General features: G+C 44.2%; 1 protein-coding gene across 1 annotated transcript in view; it reads left to right on the top strand.

Moving 5' to 3' along the window:
• Positions 1-20,412, top strand: part of ARHGAP31 (Rho GTPase activating protein 31) — a 59,846-nt gene extending 39,434 nt beyond the window's left edge. The window contains exons 4-12 of the mRNA XM_056487658.1: positions 1,797-1,879; positions 2,495-2,602; positions 3,561-3,706; positions 5,004-5,202; positions 6,980-7,104; positions 9,924-9,983; positions 10,814-11,425; positions 11,757-12,067; positions 12,965-20,412. Coding sequence (XP_056343633.1) covers positions 1,797-1,879; positions 2,495-2,602; positions 3,561-3,706; positions 5,004-5,202; positions 6,980-7,104; positions 9,924-9,983; positions 10,814-11,425; positions 11,757-12,067; positions 12,965-15,427 — 4,107 coding nt within the window. The 3' untranslated portion in view covers positions 15,428-20,412. The remainder of the gene's footprint in view (positions 1-1,796; positions 1,880-2,494; positions 2,603-3,560; positions 3,707-5,003; positions 5,203-6,979; positions 7,105-9,923; positions 9,984-10,813; positions 11,426-11,756; positions 12,068-12,964) is intronic.
• The last annotated feature ends 5,235 nt before the right edge of the window (positions 20,413-25,647 follow it).

Genomic DNA, 25,647 nt, shown 5'->3' with positions numbered 1-25,647 from the left:
CTGGACTTCATTACACTTGTTAAACAGGGCTCATTAATTGTGCACTCGCAGAATCACTAGAGGAGTTGAAAAAAATATTAAACGGCATAAATGCATACCATGATGAACATATATACAATAATTGGAAACATTGTTTCTTCCTTGAATTCTGTATTCTGCTGCTGTAATCTGCAGTTTTGAAGGGCTCCTCAGATGTCAAAAGCACAGCTCGTGTGGGTCAGACACGTGGCTTGGAGGACTGAATGGGTCAGGACCTCAGAGAAGCTGGTATTTGCTTGCTGTCTAATCATTAGGTCTTTGAGACCTGGAAGGTTGAATATTGGAATTAAAATGTGCATCAGGGAAGAAAATATTGTGTATAATCTAGTTTAAATCTAATGCTTTAGATGCACCAGTTAAAGTGTTTATTTCTCTTGGTCTCCATCTTTGGACAAGGTTACAAGATTACAAGAGCACTTATACCTTGGATTTTTTTTTTTTTAATTTTTTTTTTTTTGGGAGTGGAATAGGTTGGTGGGGGTTTTTTTTGGTTTTTTTGTGGGAGTTAACCTGCCTTTTTGTGCATCTCATATATAGATAACTAGTGAGCTCACTTGTTTTGATCTGCCATCACTTCTCTGGCCTGGAAACTGGCAATGTGATGGTTGTAGAGGAGAACTAATCTGCAGGGAAAAGGGCAGTGACAAAACCAGCAGTGGTATTAGTATCATCATGGTGACTGCTTCAAGAAGATGCTTCTCTAGCGGTGGCTGGTAATTTCAGGTTCATGATGTTTAAGTGACAAGTGGCTTGGGAAGGGTTGTTCCCTTCCTTTCCTCCCCGGGCAGTGCTGACATCTCTCTGGAGGCAAAGCTTGTGCTGGCAGTGTGGGTCGCAGCATCTTCCTTTGAACTCTCTCCAAACTCTCTCCAGAGGCAGGGTGGGTAGAAGAAGGTTCCCAGACAATCATGCTCTGTTTGAACTGGTTGGTGGCTTGTCCTCCCCCAGCACAAATATTGAAAGGGAATAGCTGAACAGATGAACACCAATGAAGCGAACTCCTAGGAATGCTGACAAAAGCTTCTCATGACTCTCTGAGCTCTTGGTCTGTAGAGATTTGCTCAAGACTGAGATGTATAACCTTGATTCTGTCTAACACTGAGTATAAGATTTTATTAATCTGCGGGCAGGGACTCTGCTAAGACTTCTTGCATCATGAAAGATGCAAACCCACACAAACAATCTCCTCTGCTATGTTCTTATGATAGTAAAAATATTGCTTATTTTGAATACGGAACATGTATATCCAAGGTGCTCTTATAACACAGAGCTTAAAAAACATGTTTTATTTTTAACAGGTTATTTTTTGGGGGGGGGGGGGGTGTAATTGCTTTTTGCTTTTTCTATTACCTTCACTTCTCTGTTTCTCTTCTCTTTCTGTTTCACCCATCATTGCCCAAGTTAAAAAAGGAAAAGAAGGAAAAAATACCCCATGAAAAGAAAAGCAAAACAAACCAACACAAGCAAAAAAAACCCCTGTAATTTGTAATAGAAGGTCTAAGTCCTTGAATGCCCCTCTCCTATAAATACTGACCACCATGTCTGGGCATGGTGTGCTGAAACATGGAATAACTGTGCAGAGAATCCCTTCTGTGCTGGGCACACAAAGAAATTTCTTCTTCCAGTATCTCTGTATGGTAGCAAGAGAGCATTCCCTCTGAGACAGGGTGTCTCATGTGACCCTTCTCATCCCTCTTCTTCTCCTCCTGAATCCATTGACAGGGTGTACAGTGTACTCTTTCCTTGTATCCCTGCAGGAAGCAGTGTCACGCTTCCCCGAGGATGAGCAGCTGGCACGAATTCAAAATGTCATCCAGGAGCTCCCACCATCACATTACAGGTACGATTGTGTCCACAGAGGTGCTGAGGATCAGCATGGTGACCGCACTCTCATCAGGGAATATTGCCTGAAATAGCTCTGGGATTAATTTCCAGAAATCAATTTCCAAAGGCTGACTCACCATTTCCAAATCTGGCAACAATTTATCTGGCATTTAAATATCATTGAACAAACCTTTATTAGAGACAGAACAAGGTCTCCCTGCTTCAGTCTTACCATCCTCCTTCCCCAAGTATGACTGCTGTGGCAGCCTTGGGCAGTGTCCTGAGTGTGGTAAGGAGAAGATGATCTGCTGGAGGTGCTTGAGCAAGAGCTGAGAGCTCCACCCTTGGCAGCATCACATTCTCTCTTCCATCCATCTGCCGTTGTCTTTGCTCCCATCATGCTAAGGATGGCTTGGTTCATGCCCCACCCTTGGCCACCCCAGAGCACAGCTGTTCAGGTATTCACTGCCATCCCATGTAAATGCTGGTGCTGTCTCCTCTGTGCCGTGGGCTCTGTTGTGCCATTGCAGACACTTGGGGAGGGGACTGGGCTGGCTCTGAGCCTTGCTGTACCAGCAGGCAGGCACTGGTAATGTGACACATTTTCTTTCTTTGTGTGAAACCACTCCAGAACATTGGAATACTTGATCAAGCACCTGACTCACCTGGCCTCCTTCAGCAACATGACCAATATGCACACCAGAAACCTGGCCTTGGTGTGGGCTCCAAATCTCCTCAGGTACAGTAGAGATTCCTCTAATCCAGAGCACCATGCAGAGCTCCAATGGGAGTGGCAGCATCTGAACCTGATGACCCATCACCTGAGGGAAATGCAAAGACGGAAAAATTGAACAGCTAAAGGGAAGAGCATAGCAGAACAGCTTTTTTTCCAGGTTGAATAAGGTTTCACTGCCAGTATCCAAGGAAGCTTGTGGGTTTGTGTGTTTCTTATTTTAAAAAGTTGTTATTTGCAAGTTAAGCATAGATTTAGTCTGTTTTTCCTTTGCAATCTTTCATAAGTACAAGTCCCAGGAAGGAAAAGAAAGGAGGAAGCAATGCAACTGCAGTCTCCTTACAGGGTTATCCTCTTGGCAATGCCCCAAGCTGTTATCTAATGCACCAGTCATTAACTTTGCAAAGGATCCATTGCCCAAAGATAACTTCTTCAGCAACACTTTGGCAAGATAAGGAGTGTGGGAGCACAGAGGGGCAGAGAAGAGACTATTGGGGCACATGGCAAAGTATTGAAGAAATTGGCATGAGGAAGACCTGGGCAGGGTCTAAGGGATTTCACTGAGAGGTGATTGAAGCACTGAGTAGAGATCTAGAAGCAGCATTTGAAGGCTCTTGTGTTGTCTTTTAGGCCCTGCCTTGAAATAACTAAAATAGGAAAAAGGGAGAAGAATGCGACTTGACAGTCACAGTTTTACCTGCTGAAGAATGTAAAAGCCAAGTGGGGAAAATAACACATTCAGGAAAGAAAGTAGCAGAGATGGCAAAGAAAACAGATAAAATAATTTTTAAAAGAGTGAAAAGACAGAGAGAGGGTGAAGGCCTGTGAGGGAAGGAGAGGAAGAAGTACAGAAAGAGTGGGGAAATCATCCCTGTTGCTTTGCTTGCAGGAAGAAACCTGATCTGTCTTTGCCAGGGGCTGTGTGTGGTAGTGCTCAGTACTGGTCCCCTCTTTCCTCATGCAGGTCAAAGGAGATTGAGGCAGTTGGCTGTAATGGGGATGCAGCTTTCCTGGAGGTGCGAGTGCAGCAATTAGTGATCGAGTTCATCCTGAACCACGTGGATCAGATCTTCAACAACAACAGGAAAGACAGCTCTCCAGAGAACATTGGTAGCAACCTCCCTGAGCCACTTACCATGTCACTTGCTACATAGTTCAGCTCTCCCTTCAACTATTAATACAAGCACAGTGACCCTTGCAATCACCACAAACTTCGTCAAAGACACCTTAAGCCCAATATCTCATTTCTTTTGTCTTCTTTATCCCTATCTCCAACATTTTCTTTTTGAATACTAGCCCCCTGTAGTGTTTTTTCATGTTGCCTTATGACTCATTTTTTGCATGATCTCATGTGGCTTAACCCTTTCCACAAAAGAAAGACCACTAGATTGATTCTCAGTCTTGGTCTAAGCTTTCTCTCTAAATCCATCAACCACAGTCTCAGCTCTTCTCTCAGATTCCCCCAGTTACAAATCCTCATTCCAACAATACCTGCCCTGCAGCCACTATTTCCACCCAAGTCAGAGGTCACACTCCCAGGCACTCCCAGGAAAAAAATTAATCCTGCGCTCCAAAAACTTGTATCTTGCTCCTGAGGACATTTTATAAAAGAGATTTGGTTTTTTTTTTCTGGGACATCAATAGTTTTCAGAGATGCTGATTTTGCTGTTTAGTGATGTTGGCAAACACTGGGAAGTGAGAAAGCATGGATCCACAGGAACTTTACATAATTGCAGAAATATGCATCTTCCCATATTATGCACTTAAAAGACTTCTGATACCTTCAGTACTCAGGAAGTATCTACCTTTGCAGTCCTGTGTCAGCTCATTCTGCCCGTCCTTACCCAAAAATGGCTTTGCCACTGCCCTCATAAATACTTTTAGTTCCCTGGGCTACAGTGACACTGCTTTCTCTGGCCCTGAAATGGATTAGAAAGTTAAAGTAATGTTGGTTTTTAGAACAATCCTCTGTCCTGAAACAAGACAAGGAGAAAGATGTAGAAGTGAGAGAAAAAACTGGGCACCAAATTGGGATCAGGGACTGAACTGCTTCAAAACTGGGGGTGGGTGGGGGCAGAATGGAGGAAGGGAGTTAGGGAGGAGTAAAGGGAATGTATGAATCCTGGTGGTTTTCAGAGACACCTCCTTCACATAGAAGCATCTGCAGCAGAGGAAGCAAATCCACACAACACAGCCTTTGGCTGGCAGGCATGGCCCCTGCTGGGAATATACTCAGATGGATAAGGTTGCTGGGGAGCTGAAAGGCTTATCTGACAAAAAGCCTTTCTCCCTACATGTGCCACTTCTTTCCCCCCTCCGCAGGAGATGTTCCAGTCAAATAAAGTCATGAAGCTCTTGCTCTCATCTCTCCTCACCCCAGGCTGGAATGTATTTTCTTGTTTTTTAGAGAGTGCATCAGTTGTGAAGAGTTTGACTCTCCCCTCAGCCTCCCTGCCAATGAAACTGGTGAGCCTAGAAGAAGCCCAGGCACGGAGTCTGTCTGCATCCCACCCTGCTCGGAAGGAGAGGAGAGAGAATAGCTTGCCTGAGATTGTACCTGTAATTGGGTCCCTCTTCCACACAGTTGTTGACCTTCCTGACAGCAAGTAGGTGCCACGAGGAGTTTAAACCACAAGCAAAAATTGCAGGCTCCCCAGTGTGATTTGGAATGATGCTTTTGTTAATATGATACCCCCACACATGCACTCATATGAATATACTGCCACTATCCAAAGAAAATTCGGAGTCTTCTAAAAAGGCAGAGCTACTCCTGAGAAGTATTGCAGGTGCTGAGTTCATAGCTTCACTAGTTCTCATCTCCATCAGGGCAGAACCTTACAGACCTCCTGCAGGACAAATGAATTGTCTTTGCATCCTTGTTTCAGCTCAGAAATTTGCTAAACATAGGATGAGGATGGAGCAGGTCAGGGCACAGCTCATCTACGAGTTCCACCTGCTGGTGGCTGGTCCAGGGCACACCTGATGCCACTGACCTACTTCAGATTCTTCATTCTCCTGGTTCCTCTGCAATTACAGCCAAGAAGGAAGGCTTATTTTCACTCCCAGCATGAAGAGATATTTACATAGTGGCACCTATGCCAGCTATGTCTATGCCAGGAGAAGAGTCTGATTTCAGCTGAGATTGCTGCAGTTGTTGGCACAGCTGCCCAGAATTAGTATTTCTCTATTGGTCTATCTAACTGTTAATATATAGCCACTCCACTGCCTGGTTATGATAGATTATACCCTCTGCAACAGGAGACTCATTAATCTACTGACCCAGAAGTCACCAGAACAAGAATATTTATTGGCATTTGATATATTAAAGCAAAAAGGAGTCATCTAACAGAATACTGGCAAGAAGATAACCAGGTTAAGACAAAAGGAAGTTTGTCCCTCTAGAGTGCCTTCTCCTTTTTCATTTGAAGAGAAAAATCCTATCCCCAAGATAGGATCAGTCCCTTTTTTAAGACTGATATGTGCTTCTCTGTGTACTCATCATACGGGGATAGAAAGCCCAATATAGAGAACACGACAGGAAGATAAGGGAATTCTTGCTCTGAAAGAGGGGAGATGGAAGGAGGAGTCAGAATGAGTATGAAGGAAGTGAAACAGAGCGTCATGAAGAAATATGCATACAAGAAAAAAATTGTATTAGGACAAGCAGTTTCTTTCTGCAAAGGCTGGGATTTCCAAAGAGGCATAGGGAACTGGTGTCCCACTTCCTCTGACAGTCACAAGAGACTGATTTATTTCTCTTAAACTTCCTCCTGTTTGGTTAGTACATTATACTTGCATATGAGTATATAACACCTGTGATTAAATAAATGTTAGCCTGAGAAGCATTAATAGCTAGTTTGCATTAAGGAATCCTTTTATTTTTTCCATAAGACGTGGTCTTTAAAGCCTAACTTTGTGCACTGAGAAACAGTACCAGTTCCATCAGTTCCCTGGAAGTTATCATACGTTGTGTTATTAAAACCTGTTAAAAAGGCAATTTTACTTTGCTTTATTGCGGGATAGCCTGAGCCTTGGAAACCTCTCCTTTCTGGAGACAAGCATGGTTGATTGCTCAATCACTGTTGCTGTAGTATGATACCAGAGCCAACTATGTGAAGATTTATGTGTCTTTCCATCCATGAAATAGTTAAATCAGCAGTACAGATAAATAACTTACAGCGTGCTTGCTTCCTATGTAGCCAAGAAGTGTTGGTTGTAAAGCTATGCCTCATGTACTTTAGACTTAAAAGAGGTGTGAGAAGAAAAAAATGTAAAGTGTTGAGGGGACACAGCTCCAAGGCCTTTGAAGAGGCCTTTGGAGGGTATTAAAACAGTAAAATCTCTAAGATTTGGTGACCACCTGAGCCTTTTTTTTCTTTCCAGGAGGAAATTATCCACCAAGTCCAAAAAATGGAAGTCAATATTTAATTTGGGCCGCTCTGGCTCGGAATCAAAGTCTAAACTGAGTCGGAATGGGAGTGTCTTTGTAAGAGCACAGAAGCTCTCTGGTAAGAGCACTTTTCAGCTGAATGTTTCTCTCTGTAGCTTTCTTTTGTGTTTTTGGTGTCATGGAACAACCTGTATCCACTTGCCACTAATGCCATAGACTTGAGATAGTCTAATGGGGTCGTGCTTGTTGCCTCGTTTCATGTACATCTCATTTTCCTGTGATGGGAAGAAACACCCTTCCAGGAGAATGTGACAGACAGCTACAATAAATATTGCATTTTGGTACCTGATACATGTGCTCCTGTTGTCCAGCTGTCAAGTCGGGAGACTAGAAAATGTAATGTAGATTTGGATTAATCCACTATTCCAGCCCAACCAGGAAAGCCCTTTCAGGAAAGGGAATAAAATCTTGTGATTTCAATGAGGATTATTTGGGCAAGCTTCAGTCCATTTCCCTGCATTCTTCTCATCCCGTTCACTTTTAGTGTTTTCACTTGATTTTGGAATTCTCCATTTTCTTTTTTCCAGCCTTTCATTTCCTTACTGTCTTCTCCTCACTCTTTGTTTACCTTTCTTCCCGGATGTCAGGATTTTAATTGGATTAAATTTGCAAAGTTTGGATCCTCTTCACTGCCCCTTATTCCACCTTGGTCCATTTGGTTGAAGTCACTCAATTTCCACATTTTCTGTTTCTTTTTCGTTGCATTTTATTTGATCATGTCTCCTTTCCAGGGATTTTGTTAGACTTTGTCATCTGATTTTAAGATTTCATTCTCTTTCCTGAAAGGGAATTTCATTCCCTTTCTCTGTCTCCTAAGGCTCATTATATGAGTGAATGGATGTCCTAGGCTGTCCTTCCACTAAAGGACATTAAAGAGCCAACTGCATTCAGTGTCTTTGTGAAAAGCAGGGCACCAGGGGTACCTTCAGCTCTGGCTCTCAGCACTTTGAGGGAGGCCATTGCTTTTGCAGAATTTACAAGAGAGAAGTTGTGTTTTCTCCTGGCTGTAACCCTAAATTCTAAATTCTCCTGCGCTGCAATCTCATAAACACTCTGCTTCCTAGAAAATCACATGGCAGTGCAAGTTCCAACTGTTAAGAAATGATGATTCAAGCTCTAAAAATCGTGAACTTGACTTAAAAGTAATCACATTTTTAGAAAGAAAGAATGCCTTTTTATTTTGAATTAATAAAGAAAAGTTTTGGGTTTATAAGTACTAGACTTTTTTAATATCTCCAAGTCAAGGAATTTATTTTCTATAGGGAGATAAAGGTGCATTTTTTCTTTTATATTCTCATGACTCCAGAAGCTGGTGTTTGGAGGACCACTGCCTAACATTGCAAGACTTCAAATAAAATAATTAGTATTGGCAACATTAGCTACCACCACATATAAGAGAGGCTGTATTTGGATCAGAAATGAGTGTGAAGCCAAATGCTGGATCCAGTTCTTTTTGGATCCCTGCCTTCACCATGTTTTGCATGTACAGATGGCCTCACACAGTGTGCCCATGACAGACTTCAAAATAGCTCTCTGTCCTATTTTGATCACGGGATCACCTTCTCACCTTCATAAGGAATACTCTGTCTCAAAATAGTGCTAACCCAATGAGGCCCAGGAATGATGGCAGCCCCTGAGATCCTGGAGGCTGAGCCTGGTTGCAGGGACAGTACTGAGTGACAGAGGGCTGGACATTTTCACCAGAACACACAAATGCACAGCTGTGAGCAGAGTTTTCAGCACTGCAGCAGTGCCTTTCAGAAGCCGCACTTTTGTGCTGCTGTGTTACATTTTTCAGTGCTCTCTGCTTACAGCCTAATGTGAGGGAACAGACAAAGCTGCTGATGAAACAGCACATGCTTTAGCACAGCTTGAGTCTGTGCACACAAATCAGTAAGTCACTTAGAATTACTTACACAGCTCTCCAGCTTGAATTCTGTTCCTCCTGGAAAGTAGAAACAGTGCTCAAGACATCACATCTTATGAAATAAAAAATAGCCAGGACTCCATATAGATGTAAAAAGTAGCTGGAGTTTCTCCTTTACTCACTTGAGAGTCAGAGACAGAAGCCTCAATTATATAAACAAATGAAGTCCAACGAGCCTGCTGACTTTCTGCTTTACCTACTTCGTGCAACTCTGTAAACAGCAAACTTTACTCTCAGACATTTTCCAGATCTCCATGGATGCTTTTTGGGCTGCAGAGAATAACTTGTCTTCCTTGCCAGCTACATTTCCCTACCTCCCTTCATTTTTCAGAGCAGTAACAGCTACAGGCTTCCAAAACCTCTCAGGAGCAGACCTGTAGAGTGTATAGCAACAAATGACAGCTTGTTTCTGGACAAGCAAGTCCAGTGAGGATGGCCAGCAAAATAGGTCACTTACTGCCATCAGAAATTTCCCAGAGTTCCTGCTGGAGGCAGGGTATGCTCACATCAGCAAATGCCAGGAGTGCAATGTAAAAATAACCCAACATTTGCTGTCAGGAATGAGAGGTGAGAAGGCATTTATGTCAGTTTAGTTAAAAAGTCCCCCACAACCAATAGCCTGACTAAGTCAAGGAGGGGAGTGGCACGTGACAGCTTTGGGGATGCTTAACTGCTTCAGAGTGGAGGTGCTGTTGACTGGCTGGGTTAAGTATAGCTCTCCACATGTCCAGCAGGTGCAAAGCTGTTGTTAGCACTAGCAGATCCCCAGCTGTGTGGACAAGTGTTATGGGTAATAAGCCATGTGGTGTAGATACATGAGGGAATGCTTGGAAATGGAAAATGTCTGCCTGGCATGCCTATCTATATGTATGCAGCCTTTGATCTTTATGGGCTGAAGCCTGCAAAGCCACAGGATCTGATACCTGCTTCTAAAACTTTTTTTCCCACAGAAAAAGCAACTATTCGGCCGGCAAAGAGCATGGACTCATTGTGTTCTCTGCCAGTGGAAGGTGAGACATCCATAGCCTGCCTGTAAGGGGGAAGGATTGCAGCTCTGCATTTTCAGCAGCAGGAATCACAGAATGGTTTGGGTTGAAAGGAACTTTAGAAATCTCCTAGTTCCAACAGCCGTGCCATAGGCAGGGACGCCTTCCACTACACCAGGTGGTACCAACACTTGAACAAGCCTTGAACAGTTCCAGGGATGGAGCATCCACAGCTTCTCTGGACAACCTGTTCCAGTGTCTCACCACGCTCAATGGATAAGCAGACTGTGTCTATCTCACCATGCTGTGTATCTTCATGTACTTATGCCATGGTTGCTGACGTGTGTCCCCACCTCTGTGTGTGTGTATTTTTGACTCTTTCCTGTGTTGTTTATCTCAGTGCATCCACCTGAGAGTTACCACAGTGTTTAGCTGCACCTTTATTGGCAGTTGGACTTCTTTGATTTCTTTCTTGGTTATTTTGGACACAAAAATCCCATTCATAGATGAAAAAGGCTTACAGAATGCCAACAAAGCCTGGCATGTGCATTGTGTCAGTATGTGATAGCCGTAGACTTGGCTGCATCTGTTGGAGAAACGTGTCTAATAAAAGTCTGAACTGACTTCCACTGGAGGGCATTCAGTCCTGTGCTGCCTGCCCATTTTGAAGGAAGCCCTAGGGCTAGAGCACAGAAGGTCTTCAGTGCCTATTGTCTCCATCTATGTGGGAAAATGTGAGTGTTCACCATGGCAGGACTCATATCTGGAGGGATTGAGGAGGGCGCTTCACAGAGGAAGTTTTGTTTGCTTGTGCTTTGCTTCCCACTGACTTGCTCCTATGTTCCCGTCTCTAGGGGAGGATGACAAAAGCAGGTTCAAACGGTCAGTGACTACTGGAGGATTCTTTGTTCCCACCAAGATACGGACAGGAGGCACAGGCAGCTCATACGACCTCAGCAAGGAGAATGAGTGGGAGCGGGAAGGATCTGCCATGGGGGCCAAAGGAAGTTCAGAGCTGCGTGCGGAGAAAGGTCTTCCCCGGACACCGCAGATGAAGTCACCCCCTGAGCAGCTGAAGGTTTTCCGGGTAGCAGAGGATGCTGAAAAAGAGCAGACTTCAGCCAAAGGAATGCTTATGTTCTACACCTCTGAAACAGCCACCAAGTCGAGCTTCCCAAGCAACCTCTTTCCCTTGGAGGCCTCTCCTCATCACCAGAGGAAAGCCCTGAACATCTCGGAGCCATTTGCTGTCTCTGTCCCGCTGAGGGTATCTGCAGTCATCAGCACCAACAGCACACCCTGCCGAGTGCCCACCAAGGAGAAGCATTCCCTTTCCAGTCTAGAGGAGTTGTGTCCTCTGGTGGAGAGCACGAGCCCCTCTGCCCTGGAGGCAGGGACCCACACACAGGCAGAGCAAGCAGCAGAGTGCAAGGAGAAACAGCTGGGGCCAGTGGCAGCATCCAGAGGTAAATTGTGTTAAGGAGGGGGATATGGATCTTCAGCTGGGCTGCTGGAAGTGCCCTGCAACTTAGTGGTGTGGAGGTTTCTCCAGCTTGATCTTGTGGCAGGAAAGAAACCAACCTATAGCAGGGTGGGTGTTGAATTGATAGCAAGTCAGGATGGTGCTTGTTGCAGTTTGGAGCCTGGGGAGGTGGGCAACCTCCCAGAAACATGTGGTTGTGCCTGGAGGGAACTCTCTAGCTTTTTTGGTTGGTGTTGGCTCTGGCAGCACTGCTTTGTCCCAGGACACAAGTTTTCAGTCTCAGGTAGTTACATTCATTTGTGTTTCTGATCCAGGGTCTCATCCTGAGGAGCTGGTGGCAGCCAGAAAACAGGAATCCTTAGAAACGCCACAACCAGCAGTGGAAAATGAGGAGACGTGTGGGCAAAGCAGCTGCACCAGTGGCACCAGCAGCCCCCAGCAGTCCTCAGAGCAGAGTCCCACCTTGGAACAAACACCAGCATTGGAGTTCCAAAAGAGACCACTCCCAGCAGGGAAAGCAAAGCAAGGACAGCTCAAGGTAAAGGATGTCTCCTCAGAAGGCAGCTGTGACAAACAGGAGATTGAGATGGCTAAGACAGAAGATGGATCGCACCTAAGAGCTGTGGTAAGGAAGAAGGCATGAGAAAGGTGGGGGACCATGTCATGGCAGTGTCTGGGAGGTTGTTTAAAGTTTCATTGTATGTCTGTAGCTATGAAAACTCAGTCTATAACTTAGGCAAAGAAGCACCAATAATTGATCATGAACTGACTTATTTCACTTCTGTGAAATCACCATGTGATGATTTACCTTTATATAAATACCTACTGTCCCCTTTTGGTCATCTTTTCCTATAACTGTACAATTTCAGTCTGTACCATCTGTCTGCTCTGAGACTTTCCAGATGTGAGACTGTCCAGATGTCTGTGCATTTTGACCTGTGGTCTCTGAATTCCCCTTCTATTTTTGTTGTCCCATTTGTACTGGACAGCCTGAACAGCCTTTTTACTCCCATTCTCTACACACAATTTTATTTTTTTAATTCTTACTATTTTTTGCCTCCTCTGTATCTCCAGCAAGGCCTTTTCACTACGTTTCTTACAGCGATACTCATCTCTGGACAGCTATTTAAAGATCTGTTGGCATATCTGCTTGAATAGATTATTCATTTGAGTGTGTGTGCAGTTTGGGTATTCATATTCTCTGGCAAGGCCAAGTGAGCCTGAATGGGAATTGCTGAGAAATGGGCTGGAACATTCCAGCTACTTATTCAGCTCACTATTTCAATATGTCTGTCCTAGGCCTCCTTTTGGCAGCACCTCAGACCTTCTCCTCCATAAACCACTTGTTTATAGCTGTATTTTCTTCCTTGAACTGCTAGCAGTCTGTGTGTCTGTGTTTCTGTACCCGTGACTGTGCTCATCCAGGAGCCTGGCTATTCTAGGAGGGCTGTTTGGGAAGATGGAGGGGTATTTACTGATAAGTTGTGAGCTCCCAGGTGATGGCATTTCTGCTGTTTTTCAGACTGAGGAGGACACGGCAAATGTCCTTCTGGAACCATTGTGGCCAGAGATACAGCAGGAACTGAAAATTATTGAACCTGAGGAGGAGCTCTTGCTCTTGCCAGCAGCAGTCCTCAAGACAAGCTCAATTTCCGAATCCTCTCCTTCAGTACAAACAGATAGTCTTTCCTCTGGCCCAGGGCAGAGTTCAACACTTGCTGAGCAGAAATCTGAAAGCAAAGCATCACAGATAACTCAGGTGCCTTTATTTGGTGCCAGTGGCATGGAGCAACAAGACAACCTTCCCAGCTGCCAGTCTGATGCAGTTGCACAGCAGAGTGGTGCTTCAGCCCTACCCAAACTGGGCACTCTTCCAACAGGCTCAGCCACTCCAAAGAATCATCAGTCAATGGCGGAGAGCAGGAGTGAATGTCTTACTCCTACCCCCAACTGGAAGCTTCATAGTCAATCAGAATTTAGTGAGATTGCCACTAGTGATGGATTATCTTGTTCCAAAGGAGCATGTCCAGACTCTGAGAAAGAAAAAGATGGCAGTTACCAGCTTCAGAGAGGAGAGGATGGTCTTACTAGAGTCCCAGAGACTCAGAGGGAGAAGCATGAGATAATGACTACTGATGAAAGTGACACATTCTCCTCCAAGGCACTGAGTGGAGCTGGAATCCAGGAGGTGAAGGAAGGCAATGCTGTTAGCAGAACCCAGGATGCTGCTGACCAGGATGATGAGGACACCTGGACAGATAATGTGCAGAGCTTAGAACTTGTGGAGCCTTGGGAGGATCACCAGTGGGTTACAAGCCCTCTCCATTCCCCTACCTTTAAAGATGTTCAGGAGAAGATGACCCAGGAGATTTACCCACAGAGCCAGGGAGCAGAGACCAGCCTTTCTCTTAGACCGCGGTTCAGTCGCAGCCTCTCATTGGACAGTAAAGACACAGTGCTGAGTATGTGGGCTACCCCATTCTCTTTCATAGATGCCACTTACCAGCAGCAGCCATGCAGTGACATTCTGCATTCAGTGACTTGTGAACTGTCCAAAACACATCCCATGTCCCCCTCTACTTTGGGCAAAGCTATGCAGGATGAGAATGGCCCAAGTCCTCCAGAAGAACCTTTAAAACCTGAGTACCCCCTTACCAGGGAGAAAGCACCAGGTGAGAAAGCAGGACCCCCCAGAGTCCCTCTTTTGGAGACAGAGGGAAAGAAAGTGCATGTGAGCAAAGAAAATCCCTGGAGCCCAAAGCTTGAGTTGTCTTTGCCATACCAAAATAGCCCAGGCAGTTCTTCACAGATTAAGAATACAAAGGAGGAGTTACCCATCTCTCAGGACACTGCCCTGAGAGGAGAGACTGTCACCAAAGCATTGTGTTCTGCAGCTGAGTCACAGCTGAGTAATAAAGGTGAAGAAACACCTCGCAAAGTAAAGACCAGGCCTTCATCCCTCAACTTGGATTCACTCTTCCCAGCCCCTGATTTCTTCACATTTGAGAGCCTGTCCATGCCTTCTGCCCCTGGGAACCTCCTGTATGGGCAGAAGGAAGTAAAAAGCAGTGATTCTGTCCCCTCCCTGCCGACACACTGCCCTGCTGCCAGTAGAGATGTTCCCTGGGGTTCTCGTTTCAATGCCCCTGTGGATTTAGACTTGGATTATCTGGCAGTGGCCCATGCCACCACTGGCCGTCGTAACTCTGCCCCCATCAGTGTGTCAGCAGTCAGGACCTCCTTCATGATTAAGATGTGCCAGGCTAGAGCGGTACCTGTGATACCGCCGAAGATTCAGTACACCCAGATCCCCCAGCCTCTGCAGGCTCAGAACGCTGCTCCAGCCACTGAGAAGAAGGAAGCAGAAGCCAAGCAGCCCATCAGGCAAGCCCCACGGGTGGCATGGAGCCATGTGCAGGCCCCCAAGAGCCCGCTGACAGAGAAGAAAGCCAAAGCAGAGAAAGAAAACAGTGACCCTGCTCAAAAGGACTCAGCCTGTCCTTGGCATGGCAGCCTGGGCTCTCCACTGGAGCCGTCTCAATCCAGTCATCACTCTGCTCTGGATGCCCCTGTTCTGCGCCGAAAACGCACCTCTGGTGGGGAGACAGCTGGAGATAACCCACAGTCTTCAAAGATAGAGAGGCCATCTGGGTTCTCCAAACCTTCCTACAGATCTAGGCCTGGGAGGCCCCAGAGTCTGATTCTCTTCAGTCCCCCTTTCCCCATCATGGACCACCCCACTTCCTCAGCAGACTCCAGGGTATTGTTGTCACCCATCAGGAGCCCCACTCAGACCACCTCTCTGAGCCCCATTTGTGGCGATCTGCCTGACCCTGCGCAGACAACACCTGAGGGGGTGACACTGCGGAACAAAATGACCATCCCCAAGAATGGCCAGAGACTGGAGACCTCTACCAGCTGCTTCTACCAGCCCCAGAGGCGCTCTGTGATTCTGGATGGACGAAGTGGGAGGCAGATTGAGTAGCAGCTGCTTCTCCTATTCCTTTTCTTTGATGGTTGGAATGGGAGTGTCCAAGACCAACTCTGTTGCCATTTTGCTGTTGTTTGCTGTTCTGTGCAAGATGAACCTGAATCCTTTATGGTTTCCTCCTTCCAAAGCTTTTGCTATGGAAGGTCATAGTATCTTTGTCTTGCTTTTTATTCTGTTTGTTGCTCCTGCCTAGTCCCTCACTGTCTGTGTTTTTTCATGGTAAGCCAGTCGCAGGGAACTTGCATTTCTCACACCTGTTTTCTAACAAGTCCTGTGAAAGTTTCATCCTCCCTATGGAAAAAAGGAAAAGTAAATCTCTGTATAATTAGGTTGTAGGAAACAGTTACAAAACACTGCAGCTCAGGGTGCAGGGGCACAAATCTGCTGAAGAAGTAAGTCCAGATATTTGAGAACTCCTACTATTTTTTCCCAGACACCAGTGAAGGACTTTCTGATTTACACAGGGTAAATAGTGCAGGAGGCTGGGGATAGCTGGAGAGGAGGGTGAAACTGGCATGAGCAAATCACAAGCGTGTGAGACACCCAAGGATGTTCCAGTGATAAACGTACAACCTGAAGACACTGTCTCCAGCTCTCTTCTTGCATCAGAGACATGCTCTTTCCAGCAGGTGCAAGAGCTGGAATGAAAGCAGCTGCACATGAAATTACTAGTTTTTCTTTCAGGTCATGCTTGTGAGTCTTATGTTCTCAGTCACTCCTTCCTTGGGCACACAAGATCCCTGTGGCTGAGGAATGAGTGTGCAGCTGGCTGCCCAGCGGTAGAGACTCCTCAGGCTGAAAGCAGTGAAAGCCAAAGCAAGGTCATAATGAAGGCCAGTATCAACTATTTTCATCATTGCTTAAAGTCAGATGACACCTCTGCAGCTGTCTCCAGCTGAGCTCTACCCTGCCAACAGCAGACAAAAGCAAGAGGATCTTCTTATTTCCATGTCTTTGGGCTATTGTCCTCTTGCACCCTGACTGACATAGCTTTGACCCTTGGTCTTTCATTGTCACTGTGTGGCATGTCCCCAGGTGCTTCTTCATTTAAATTTTGTCTCCTATGATTTCACACTGTTAATCTTTGAGAGTGTGGCTGTTGCCACCTCCCCAGACCTCAGTGCTTGCAGATTGATTAAGAGTATGGTAAAGAGGATGATTTGTGGGACTGCAGAACAGATCATGAACAAGTCCTGAGAGAGGGATTTGAAGTGAATTAAACTCTCTCCTGAAGGGAACATTAATGTTACAGTCAAATATGTGTTCAGATATGCAACAGCTGCCATAGGAATAGAATTAAAGCTTCCTTTATAAAGCCTCTAACCCTGCATTCACCACAGGCTCATCTGTTGCCTGATCTATGACTGTGGGCGATGGCAGTCAGGTATAGCCTGTGCTGTGTCTGCAATTTAAGTGTCACTGGTGACTACAGAGGAGATGGGAGAACAGGTGCTGCTGCCAGCACTGAGATTGTCCTGTGATGTGCTTGCAGAGGCCATCATTCCTGGAGATGTCTGAGTCTGCAGGCCCTCAGATGGGTGTGATGGGCTACAGTTTGAGCAGTAAACTGTTAGGAAGTGCTAGAGCCACCACGAGTGTCATCCAGAATTTCCCAAAAGATGTGTGTTTAGGGCTTTGTTTTCTGAAGTACTGGCAGTTTCCAATGGTTAGTAAACTCAACCCATGAACTCCTAGTCTGTACTGACTGTGTCACTTTATTAGTGCCTTGAGCCTCCCCAGACAGTGCTTTCTCTCAACTCTTTGATTGCTAAGGGAGAGATATGCCGGAGTATTTTTGAGAAGTTATGGGCCCACAAGTGCAAGAAATATATCTTCAGCAGATTTTTCTCCTTTCATTTCCAAAGGGAATGTGAAAAAACGAGGGCTTTTCCTTGTCACCAGTTGCAGTCTATGATCCTCCCCACCACAGTATTTGTGTATAGTGCCACATGGGAACAGAGCAGAGAACTAAGTCTCTACTGTCAGTTTTGTTGAGGGAGATTATTAAAACAGATGAGAGCCTGGAGTTCTTGTTTGGGTCCATGTTCTTTCACAGGCAGCAGCCTATGCTTTGCCTGGGCAAGCTGTGGACAGCAGGCCCAGAATATGCAGCTTCATGGCATTCATATTATTCTACTCCCAGACCATAATATGCCTGTGCAGCCTCTTATTAAAACTAGGGAATTCCCAGTCCTTTATGCTCCTCATAGTTAGCACAGCTCCACACTGCACTTACATAGCTCTGCCTCATGAGAAATCTTTTAATCACCATGGCTGGGTTAAGGACAAAGGGAAAGTGTGATACAAGGTATTGTGGTAAGGTTTCAGAGGAAATAAAAGTTGTGGAAATGATGCCTAGGTTTTTTTGGCATCAACAAAATAGTTTACTTTGGACAAGAACTTATAGTCTCTCAGTTTCTAGAAGTTTTGACTGCCAAGGCACCTGGAAGGGAGGTAGACAAGCTCACAAATTAATGCCTCAGAAGAAGAAGAAAATGTGGCATGTTTATTCTTGATGTGTTAAAACCATTTATTTTCTCCTCTTTATTATTGTCATATAAGCTGATCTATGAATAAGAAATGAGGTCTGGCAAATTGTATATAATATACTGTCTCAACTCTTAACAGCATTTCAGTAAGGAATAGCACTTTTAGCATAAGTGGTGAAACTCCTGCAACAGAAAGTTATTAGAAATCTTTACTTGATATTAAAGATCAGCTTCAACTAAAATCTGTATCCAGACTATACTTTTTAAGGTTGTTTCAGAATTGGAACTCAGATCTGGGTCCTGGATTTTAATTAAGCAGAGATGCTGCAATGATATCTCTATTTTGTAGCTTGATCCCATTTTTTATCTTCAATTTCATCTCCAGCCTTCAACTGATATATCTAGAGCACTTAAAATAAAGTCCCAGGTCCTGCAGAGATGAAAGCACTTTCTTAGTTGCAAGGTGCCCTGTTGCACAGGTGTAATTTTTCTCAGCTCCAGACTCAGCCTTCTGCAGAGTCTGTAAAGCTTATGATGTATCCACGCTGATACTGGTACCTGCAGTCAGCTTGAAGGACCAGAGCTTGGGAGTTGGACAGGGCCAGAAGACAGATGCCACCTCCCATTGAATGGTGGCAGGAGCTTCCTAAGACCCAGCTTTACTAACCTATCTTCAATGTCACTTTCAGGGTCAGACCTGATCTCTTTAAGAAAGGATTTTCTTCTTATGTTTTTTTCTCCATGGTTTTGAGTTTGGTTTTTTTTTTATTTCTACTTGTTTGTTTGTTTGGGGGTTTCATGTCTGTTTTTCCTTTATTTATCTCTGAAACATTATGAAGAGGGATTTATGGGAGATGAGTCTTGCCCAGTAGAGCTAAGATGGTTTTTCTTGGTATTATTGAAAGGACCTTCCTAAATAGACTGGCTCATCATCTGCAGCTCCACAAGGAGCACTTTAGAGACCCTGCAGTACATTTTAGTTCTCCTGATACTGTGAAAAGTAAAGGCTGTTCCCCAGTTTGCAGATGGTCCCAGTATCAGACACGACAAATTATAACCAGCATGTGTTGCTTGTGGGCTTTTACAAGTAGTAGACAAGTGAGTAAATGTCACTTTTCTTCCCATGTTGTCAGAGGGTTGGTGCAACTTCTCTTAAACGTAGCTCAGAGTGAAATGGCTGAGTTGGCAAAGGTGAGGATCCCTGGTGGAAAGGAGGGTCATGTATAATATTAGCTCATGTGAGAGCTGCCTTACTGGCAGGAGAGTAAACAGAAATGAAGGTTGCATTTTACCTTATAAGCACCAGTCCTCTGGGCTGTCCATCCCATGCTATCACTATAGAAAGACTGAAGTACTTATTTTTTCACCTTTGGAAGTTCAGAGGAACTTAAGTCTGTATTAGAGAACATCCATAAAGCCTGCAACCTTTTCCCTCATCCAGTGTCCAAAAGGTGCAATCAAAATATTTTTTCTTTCTTTATGGATTCTGAAATGCATGTAATAGTGAATATTTTTAAATTTTATATCTATATATAAAAGATCATTCTATGTAAATGTATTAAAAAAAAGAAATGTAATTAACATGAAGGAATTGCCTAAATAGTATTTTACACATCTGTGAAACTTGGGCAGATGCATGGAACTGTTTTCTGCTGCTATGTTTGCAGCACTGGGAGTGTGAAATGGCTTTTTTCCCACAAGCTAGCTAATTAGTTCTGGTTAATCTGTGATGGGCAGAAGGCCTGAATGTGCCTTCCTGAGAAGGATCTTGTCCTGGGAATGGAGGGATAAGATCAGGGGAGACCAGAGTTCAAGGGGTGATTTAGCTTTCCACCACAAGCTTTTCCCAGGCCTTGAAAATACAATTTACTGAACCATATATTACATTTCAGGCATGCCCAGGTTTTGCAGTTGTCCTTTTTGCTTCTCTCCATCCCTAGGGGGAAAAAAAAATCTCTAGGAGTCGGGGAGAAGCTGCAGCTGATCCCTATTTTGTTTAACCTTTGCATGCTCCTAGCTGATGTAAAGGATTGGTAACTAATTCTGCTCCAAGCAAGGAATGGAGGACTTCTCATTGAGTTCGACTGGAGATGGAGTAGGACTTTAACAGCCTCAGAAAGGAAGGATGGCAGAAGGCAAGAACTTTCTGAGGACTCCATACAGCAGTGCAGACCTTGGATCTTGTGCTTGCAGGTGCTAGTCCCCTTTGAAATATTATTTGCTGCCAGGTCAAGAGAAGGGCTAGAAGCTGGACACTATGAAGAGGACTGTCTCCATCCGACTGGCCCTGGTTTTGTGATTATTTTTCCTGCTAGCTCTGATGAATTGCAGTTTTGTTTAGCTTTTTTTCTCTGTGTGGACTTGCCTGCCTCTGTGCATGATTGTCAAAAAAAAAAAAAAAAAAAAGGAAAGAAAAACAACAGCCACAAAACAAAGATGTTTTGCCAGGTCTCAGCCATGAGATTAAACTGGAGTTTTTATAAAAACAGATCTGTGCCCTAGTGATGTTTTGGAACATTTTATTTTTTTCTGAATTTGGTTTATAAATACAGTGCCAATGCTTTTGTCATCTTTTGACATGGAGTTTGAGCCCCTCTTTTGTTTTGTGAGTGGCCAGGGCACCAATCTGTGTTTGTGTGGGCTTTGATGGTGGGAACTTACTTAAAGTTAGGGCCTGACCACACACTTTTCTGATTGGAGGTTATAGGAACTGCTGTTGCTCTGCAGCTCTGAAATTGAAGTGAGATTTGGAGATTTCTGTAAAATTACTGTTATCTGAAATGCTTTAAAATTTTCAAGAGTAAAATAATTTTTCTCTTACCATTTCTAGCTCTACCAGGCTGAAGTTTCAGTGATGTGCAACTGTGTCCTCCTGTTTAGCACATCTCCTGCACAATTCTGCCTTGCCTGTGATAATGCAGAGCAACTCAGAGTAGAGTATGGAAAAACTTTGTGATCCCAGTGCTTTTACAGCAGAGTCCAAGCTGGAACAGGGGAAGTTACTGTGAAGGCCTCTGGTGCATCATGCATGCACTTCTGTTGATTTGCAAAGGACAAGCAAGAACTTAAACAAATTATGAATTTAGTTCCTTGGCTCTCACTAAACCAGTCTCTGAGCTGTAGCATGGGAGTGAATATTATGTGTCCCTTATTCCATCCTGGGATCAGAGAGAGTTTAAAAAAAAAAAAAAGAGGTGTGTTCTTGTGCTTGCAGTCTCAGTTGGACCTATCTGCAGTGCAGCTTGCTCACTGCTCTCCCTAAAAGGCAGGTGAGTCATCAGGTTAAATTAAATATTTTTTCTCCTACTCGGCAGCTGAACTCAGGGCTTAACTCCCTTTCCTACGTCCTTCATGACTTCAGTTTCCCTTTAGGAAAATGCCTTGGTTGTGCTTCCTGCTTACCATGGCAACTGGCATACAAATTGAGAGAGAAAACCATGTTTGTTGAACTCTGGAATTGTTGTTAGATGTTCCAGAGAAAATTATTAGTGCTATATGAGAACCAGTATTTTCCTATTCTTTGTGCCACAGAGTCTCGCAGTGACTTCGCCATAAGGCAAGAGGAGAACCTCAGACTGCCCCACAGCATTCCCATGGTTATGAAAATTAGGCTAAAGGGACACTGCAGACCTACTCATGCTCCAGTCAGCACTGTGCCCTAAATCAGGGTGCTTAAATACATGGAAGTGCTTGAACACTATTTCAGCCAGTTTCTTTTACCTGCTTGACTCAGGGCAATGCCCTGCATAGGTTGTGTTGGAAGCCACAGCTACAGCATTTTGGATACTTTCAGTTAGGCCAAAACCAGGATTAAACAAGCTCACAACCTGGCTGTTAACCAAGAATCAACTTTACCCAGCACTAAGGAGCATTTGGTGTCTCTTGCATCCTCACTGCAAGGCAGCACTCCAGAGGCTCTGGGCAGCAGGACATCCCACTGGCTGGGGCTAAAGGTTAACCGGCTTCAAAGGGAGGCAGGCAGTGCAGGGAAGGGAGACTGGCACAAGGCACCACCACCAACAAAAAGAACAGAATCATAACAACCAAAATAGAGAAAGGGAGTGAGATTTCTGAGTTCATTTTCCATCTGAGCAGGATAAACTTTTCAAAGAATGTGCCTCACCACAATGGTAAAGGATGAACAGTTTCAGTGTTAAAGATTAGAAATGAATGGGATCTGCAAAACTCAGATCTGTCCGAGTCCTGCTGCCCCCAGAAGTTAGACATAGTGTGGTGTTAAAACTCAAATGTTTGCCTCACACCATAATTAAAGGGTAAGTATTTTTGTATGTCTTTTTAGCAGACTGCACTGTGAGATGAGCCACACTTTTCAAACCTAGACAAGTCCTAGGAATTATGATTGCAATTTGGGTCCAGATCCATCTTAAAATGAGACCTTTTTACTTCCATAGCACATCTCCTGCAGAAGGTGCATTTCTCTATAGTTTAAATCCCTTATCTGAAAAGACCAAGAATTATTTGAATTCAGTGAGAGGAAATGACTTAAAAAAAAAGTTTGTAGCTGCTTAAGAAAGAACCACAAGGCACACAAACATAGGAACAACCAGAACTGGAGAAAGGAAAATAATACACATGATGATTATTCAACAGAGGAAGTTTCTAGATAAGTAAAACCCAAAAAGGAAAAAAATTCAACACTCAACAGCCACAAGTCTGAAAAGTCTGAAGAATATCAGGTAACATTCTCTTTCCTTCTTCCTTCACAAGGATCAGAAGAATAAAAAACAGTGCTCACAAACTGCTTTTTTTTTTTTTATTTTTATTTTTTTTAATTTTATTTATTTATTTTTTTTTTTTTTTTTTTATTTTGCACTGTGGGATAATTTACTTTAAACATCAAGAGTCAGACAGTATAAAAGGACCAGGCTGGTTATTTACAGGGATTTTTTTGAAGCGACTTGACTTTAGAGTCTCCAGCCTCTGTGCCAGCCACAGTACCCTGCTAAAGGTGAGCATTGCTTTGGGAAAAACAGAGAAGTCTTTCATTGCCCTACAGTTAGCAACAGCCCTGGGTAACCAGAGCAGCTCACTGCTCATCACTTGTCTCTCTTAATCTCAACTGGTGATCCTGCAAGAACTGCACATGACCTTGCCTGTGATGTAATTGCACCTCGTGAGCAAGTCAGAAACACCCTCACCTTTTTTCCTGTTGGGGATAAACCCTCAGCAGTCATAATCCACTCCTCCCAAAGCGGGCTCTCCTTAAAGACAGATGTCTGAGATTGCAGGGAGAGCTCTTTCAGGAGGTTCCCAGCATACCACACGTTGCAGGGGATTTCCCCAGTTGCCAAGGAGAGCAGGGCTGCCAAGGGTTGGGAGTAGGAGGATTCATTTATGAGCTAGTTTTAGATCATTGGTCCCAATAAACATTTGCTTGGCATGAGGCTCTGTTGTAAGGAATGTGAAAAACTAAGATGCCAGGGCAGTGAGCAGGAAAGGGAACAAATCACCCTAGTCAGAAGATACTGAAAGCCACTGTCAGCCTGGTTCCTGGTTTTCCCAATGAGGTGTGTAGCCAGATGCAAGTATGGCACATAATGGCCATTGTATGTTGTACATGAACCAGTAAGGTAAAGAAAAACAGGGCCTGGAAGGGTCTGTGCAAAGAGGTCTCATGCAGAAGAAGTAGGGGGAAAGGAAGAAGGGGTAGGAAAACTTGTTGGAAAAATGGGGTTGAGGCACAAAATACACAAAGGCAGTCCCACATTGCCCCATTGCCTGAAGGAACAGAGACCTTCAGCACTGCCAGCAACAAACATTCAGCAGTGTGAAAAATGCCAGGTTACATTTCTGTGTGTGTGGGAGGGCAGCAGCTGAGGATGTGGGGTTCTTTTAGGACTGGAGGACTCGCCACTTTTCAGCTATGAACAGAGGATGCTTCTCAGCAGGACTTGATTTCTCAGAGCTGGGAGTATTGCAATAAGTTAATAATCTAAAAATACATTTGGTAGCTCCATGGGAAAATTTAAGTGTGCTTATATTGCCAAGAGAGAACTATGAATATTCACACCTAGAGAGAATAAACATACAAAGCAAATCTGCAAACAAAACAAATGACTTTCACCTGCAGCATTTTTTTCCTCATCCTGTCTTAGCAGGATGTCTTAGTCCAGCAGTTCTCATGCACACATGCACATTGCCTGCTCTGAAGACCACATACATCCATGCCTTCAGGAAGCAATCCAAACAGCTGAGAATGATCAGGATTTTTTTTTTACAAGTCTCAGCTGACACATAAGCCTGTTCACTACCATTCCTATCACAAACTCTATCCGTTCCTCACCCTTTCCCTGGCACCCCAGGTAATTTCAGAGGCTAGAATCAACCTTCAGAAGCACATTATTTTCTGATTTTTCAGTAGGATTTTTTCATTATGCTGATCAACATCATTCTGTCATCAGTCAAATCCTCTCCTTCCCCCTTAGTTCAGGCAGATAAAGATGGGCTTTTCTGAATGCGTGTTTAGCACTTCTGCATAGATCCAATATTGCCTGGATCACTTGCTCAGAACTTTTATTTTTTTTAGTACACAAATCATGAAGTGCAATGGGAGGTAAAGGCTTAAGGAGCAGAAAGCAAATTTGCAGAACCCAAACCGAATTGACTTGAGCTGCCATTTATGTAATAGGTCAATGGTATCATTTGCAACTGGTTGGAGCAGTTAATACTGCAATCATTTATTTAAAGTATTCTCAGATTATCTTCTTCAAAATAGGAGCATTTTCCTCTATATTAAATGCAGTGCTGTAATCATACCACATTTAGATGGATCAGAAAGATTTGAAGCAAAAGACCAGAGGAGGAAAATAATATTTGATCTTACCTGCTTCTGTGATCCTACAGTTTTGTCCATCCAGATGATCAGGGACATCCATATTGAGAAGACCTTACTAGCCTCTAGAAAGTCCCACAGTCAGTTATTTCACTCATTTGTTTCAGAAAAAACTCAAGCAAGAGGCCCTTATGCAGGAAGGCAGCTGCCTACGACGGCTGCCACAACCGAGAGTTATTGGAGGTGTTTGGCCAAGCAAGGACAGAGTCTCTGTGCCTGACATGTCCTTCCTGCCCCATTTCTCTTGTCTCCGCTGTTGCAGTTGGCAGGAATTTGCAGTTTCTGCCAGAATCCAGTTTTTACCATTGCTCCCTAACTTTGGCAGATGCTGAGTCTCTTTAAATTTCTTTACATTTAGGTATTACTGTAGCTTTCTGCAGAATAAACATAAAAACACCCAACCCGACCACTTCCCCCTTGAAAACCAAACTCTAACCACTGCCCTAGACAGTTTACATGGTCAATCCATGACTCAAGTCTCACAACAAGAGTGCTGAAGACTAATTTCCTTATGGAATTTCTCAGAGTCCAGAGTCTCCAAAACAGTCACCGCACCACTGAACCAGGGGAGTGCCTGATCCGTAAGGATTGTCAGTTCTGAAGGCACAGTCTTACAGAAAACTCCTTCTGTGTTGCAGGGACCCATTTCTTTCATTTCTTCCTCAAGTTCTTCACCCTTATATCTTCCTCCTCCTCTCCCCAGGACTCTGGCAAAGAACTATTTCGCTGGTGAGTTTCTGTAGCACGCTGCATCTTGGTGCTTTAGCATGTCTCTTATAGTATATTAAAACCTGTCATTGTCCTGCCCCACATGTCCCAGACATAGACCTTTATTACCTACCCTTCCCAAAGACACAATCTTGAACAAGAGA

This window comes from Oenanthe melanoleuca, chromosome 1 (genome assembly GCF_029582105.1).
Source record: "Oenanthe melanoleuca isolate GR-GAL-2019-014 chromosome 1, OMel1.0, whole genome shotgun sequence".
NCBI lineage: Eukaryota > Metazoa > Chordata > Aves > Passeriformes > Muscicapidae > Oenanthe > Oenanthe melanoleuca.
Note: the sequence above shows the minus strand (reverse complement) of the source record. Positions and strands in the feature narration are given on the sequence as shown.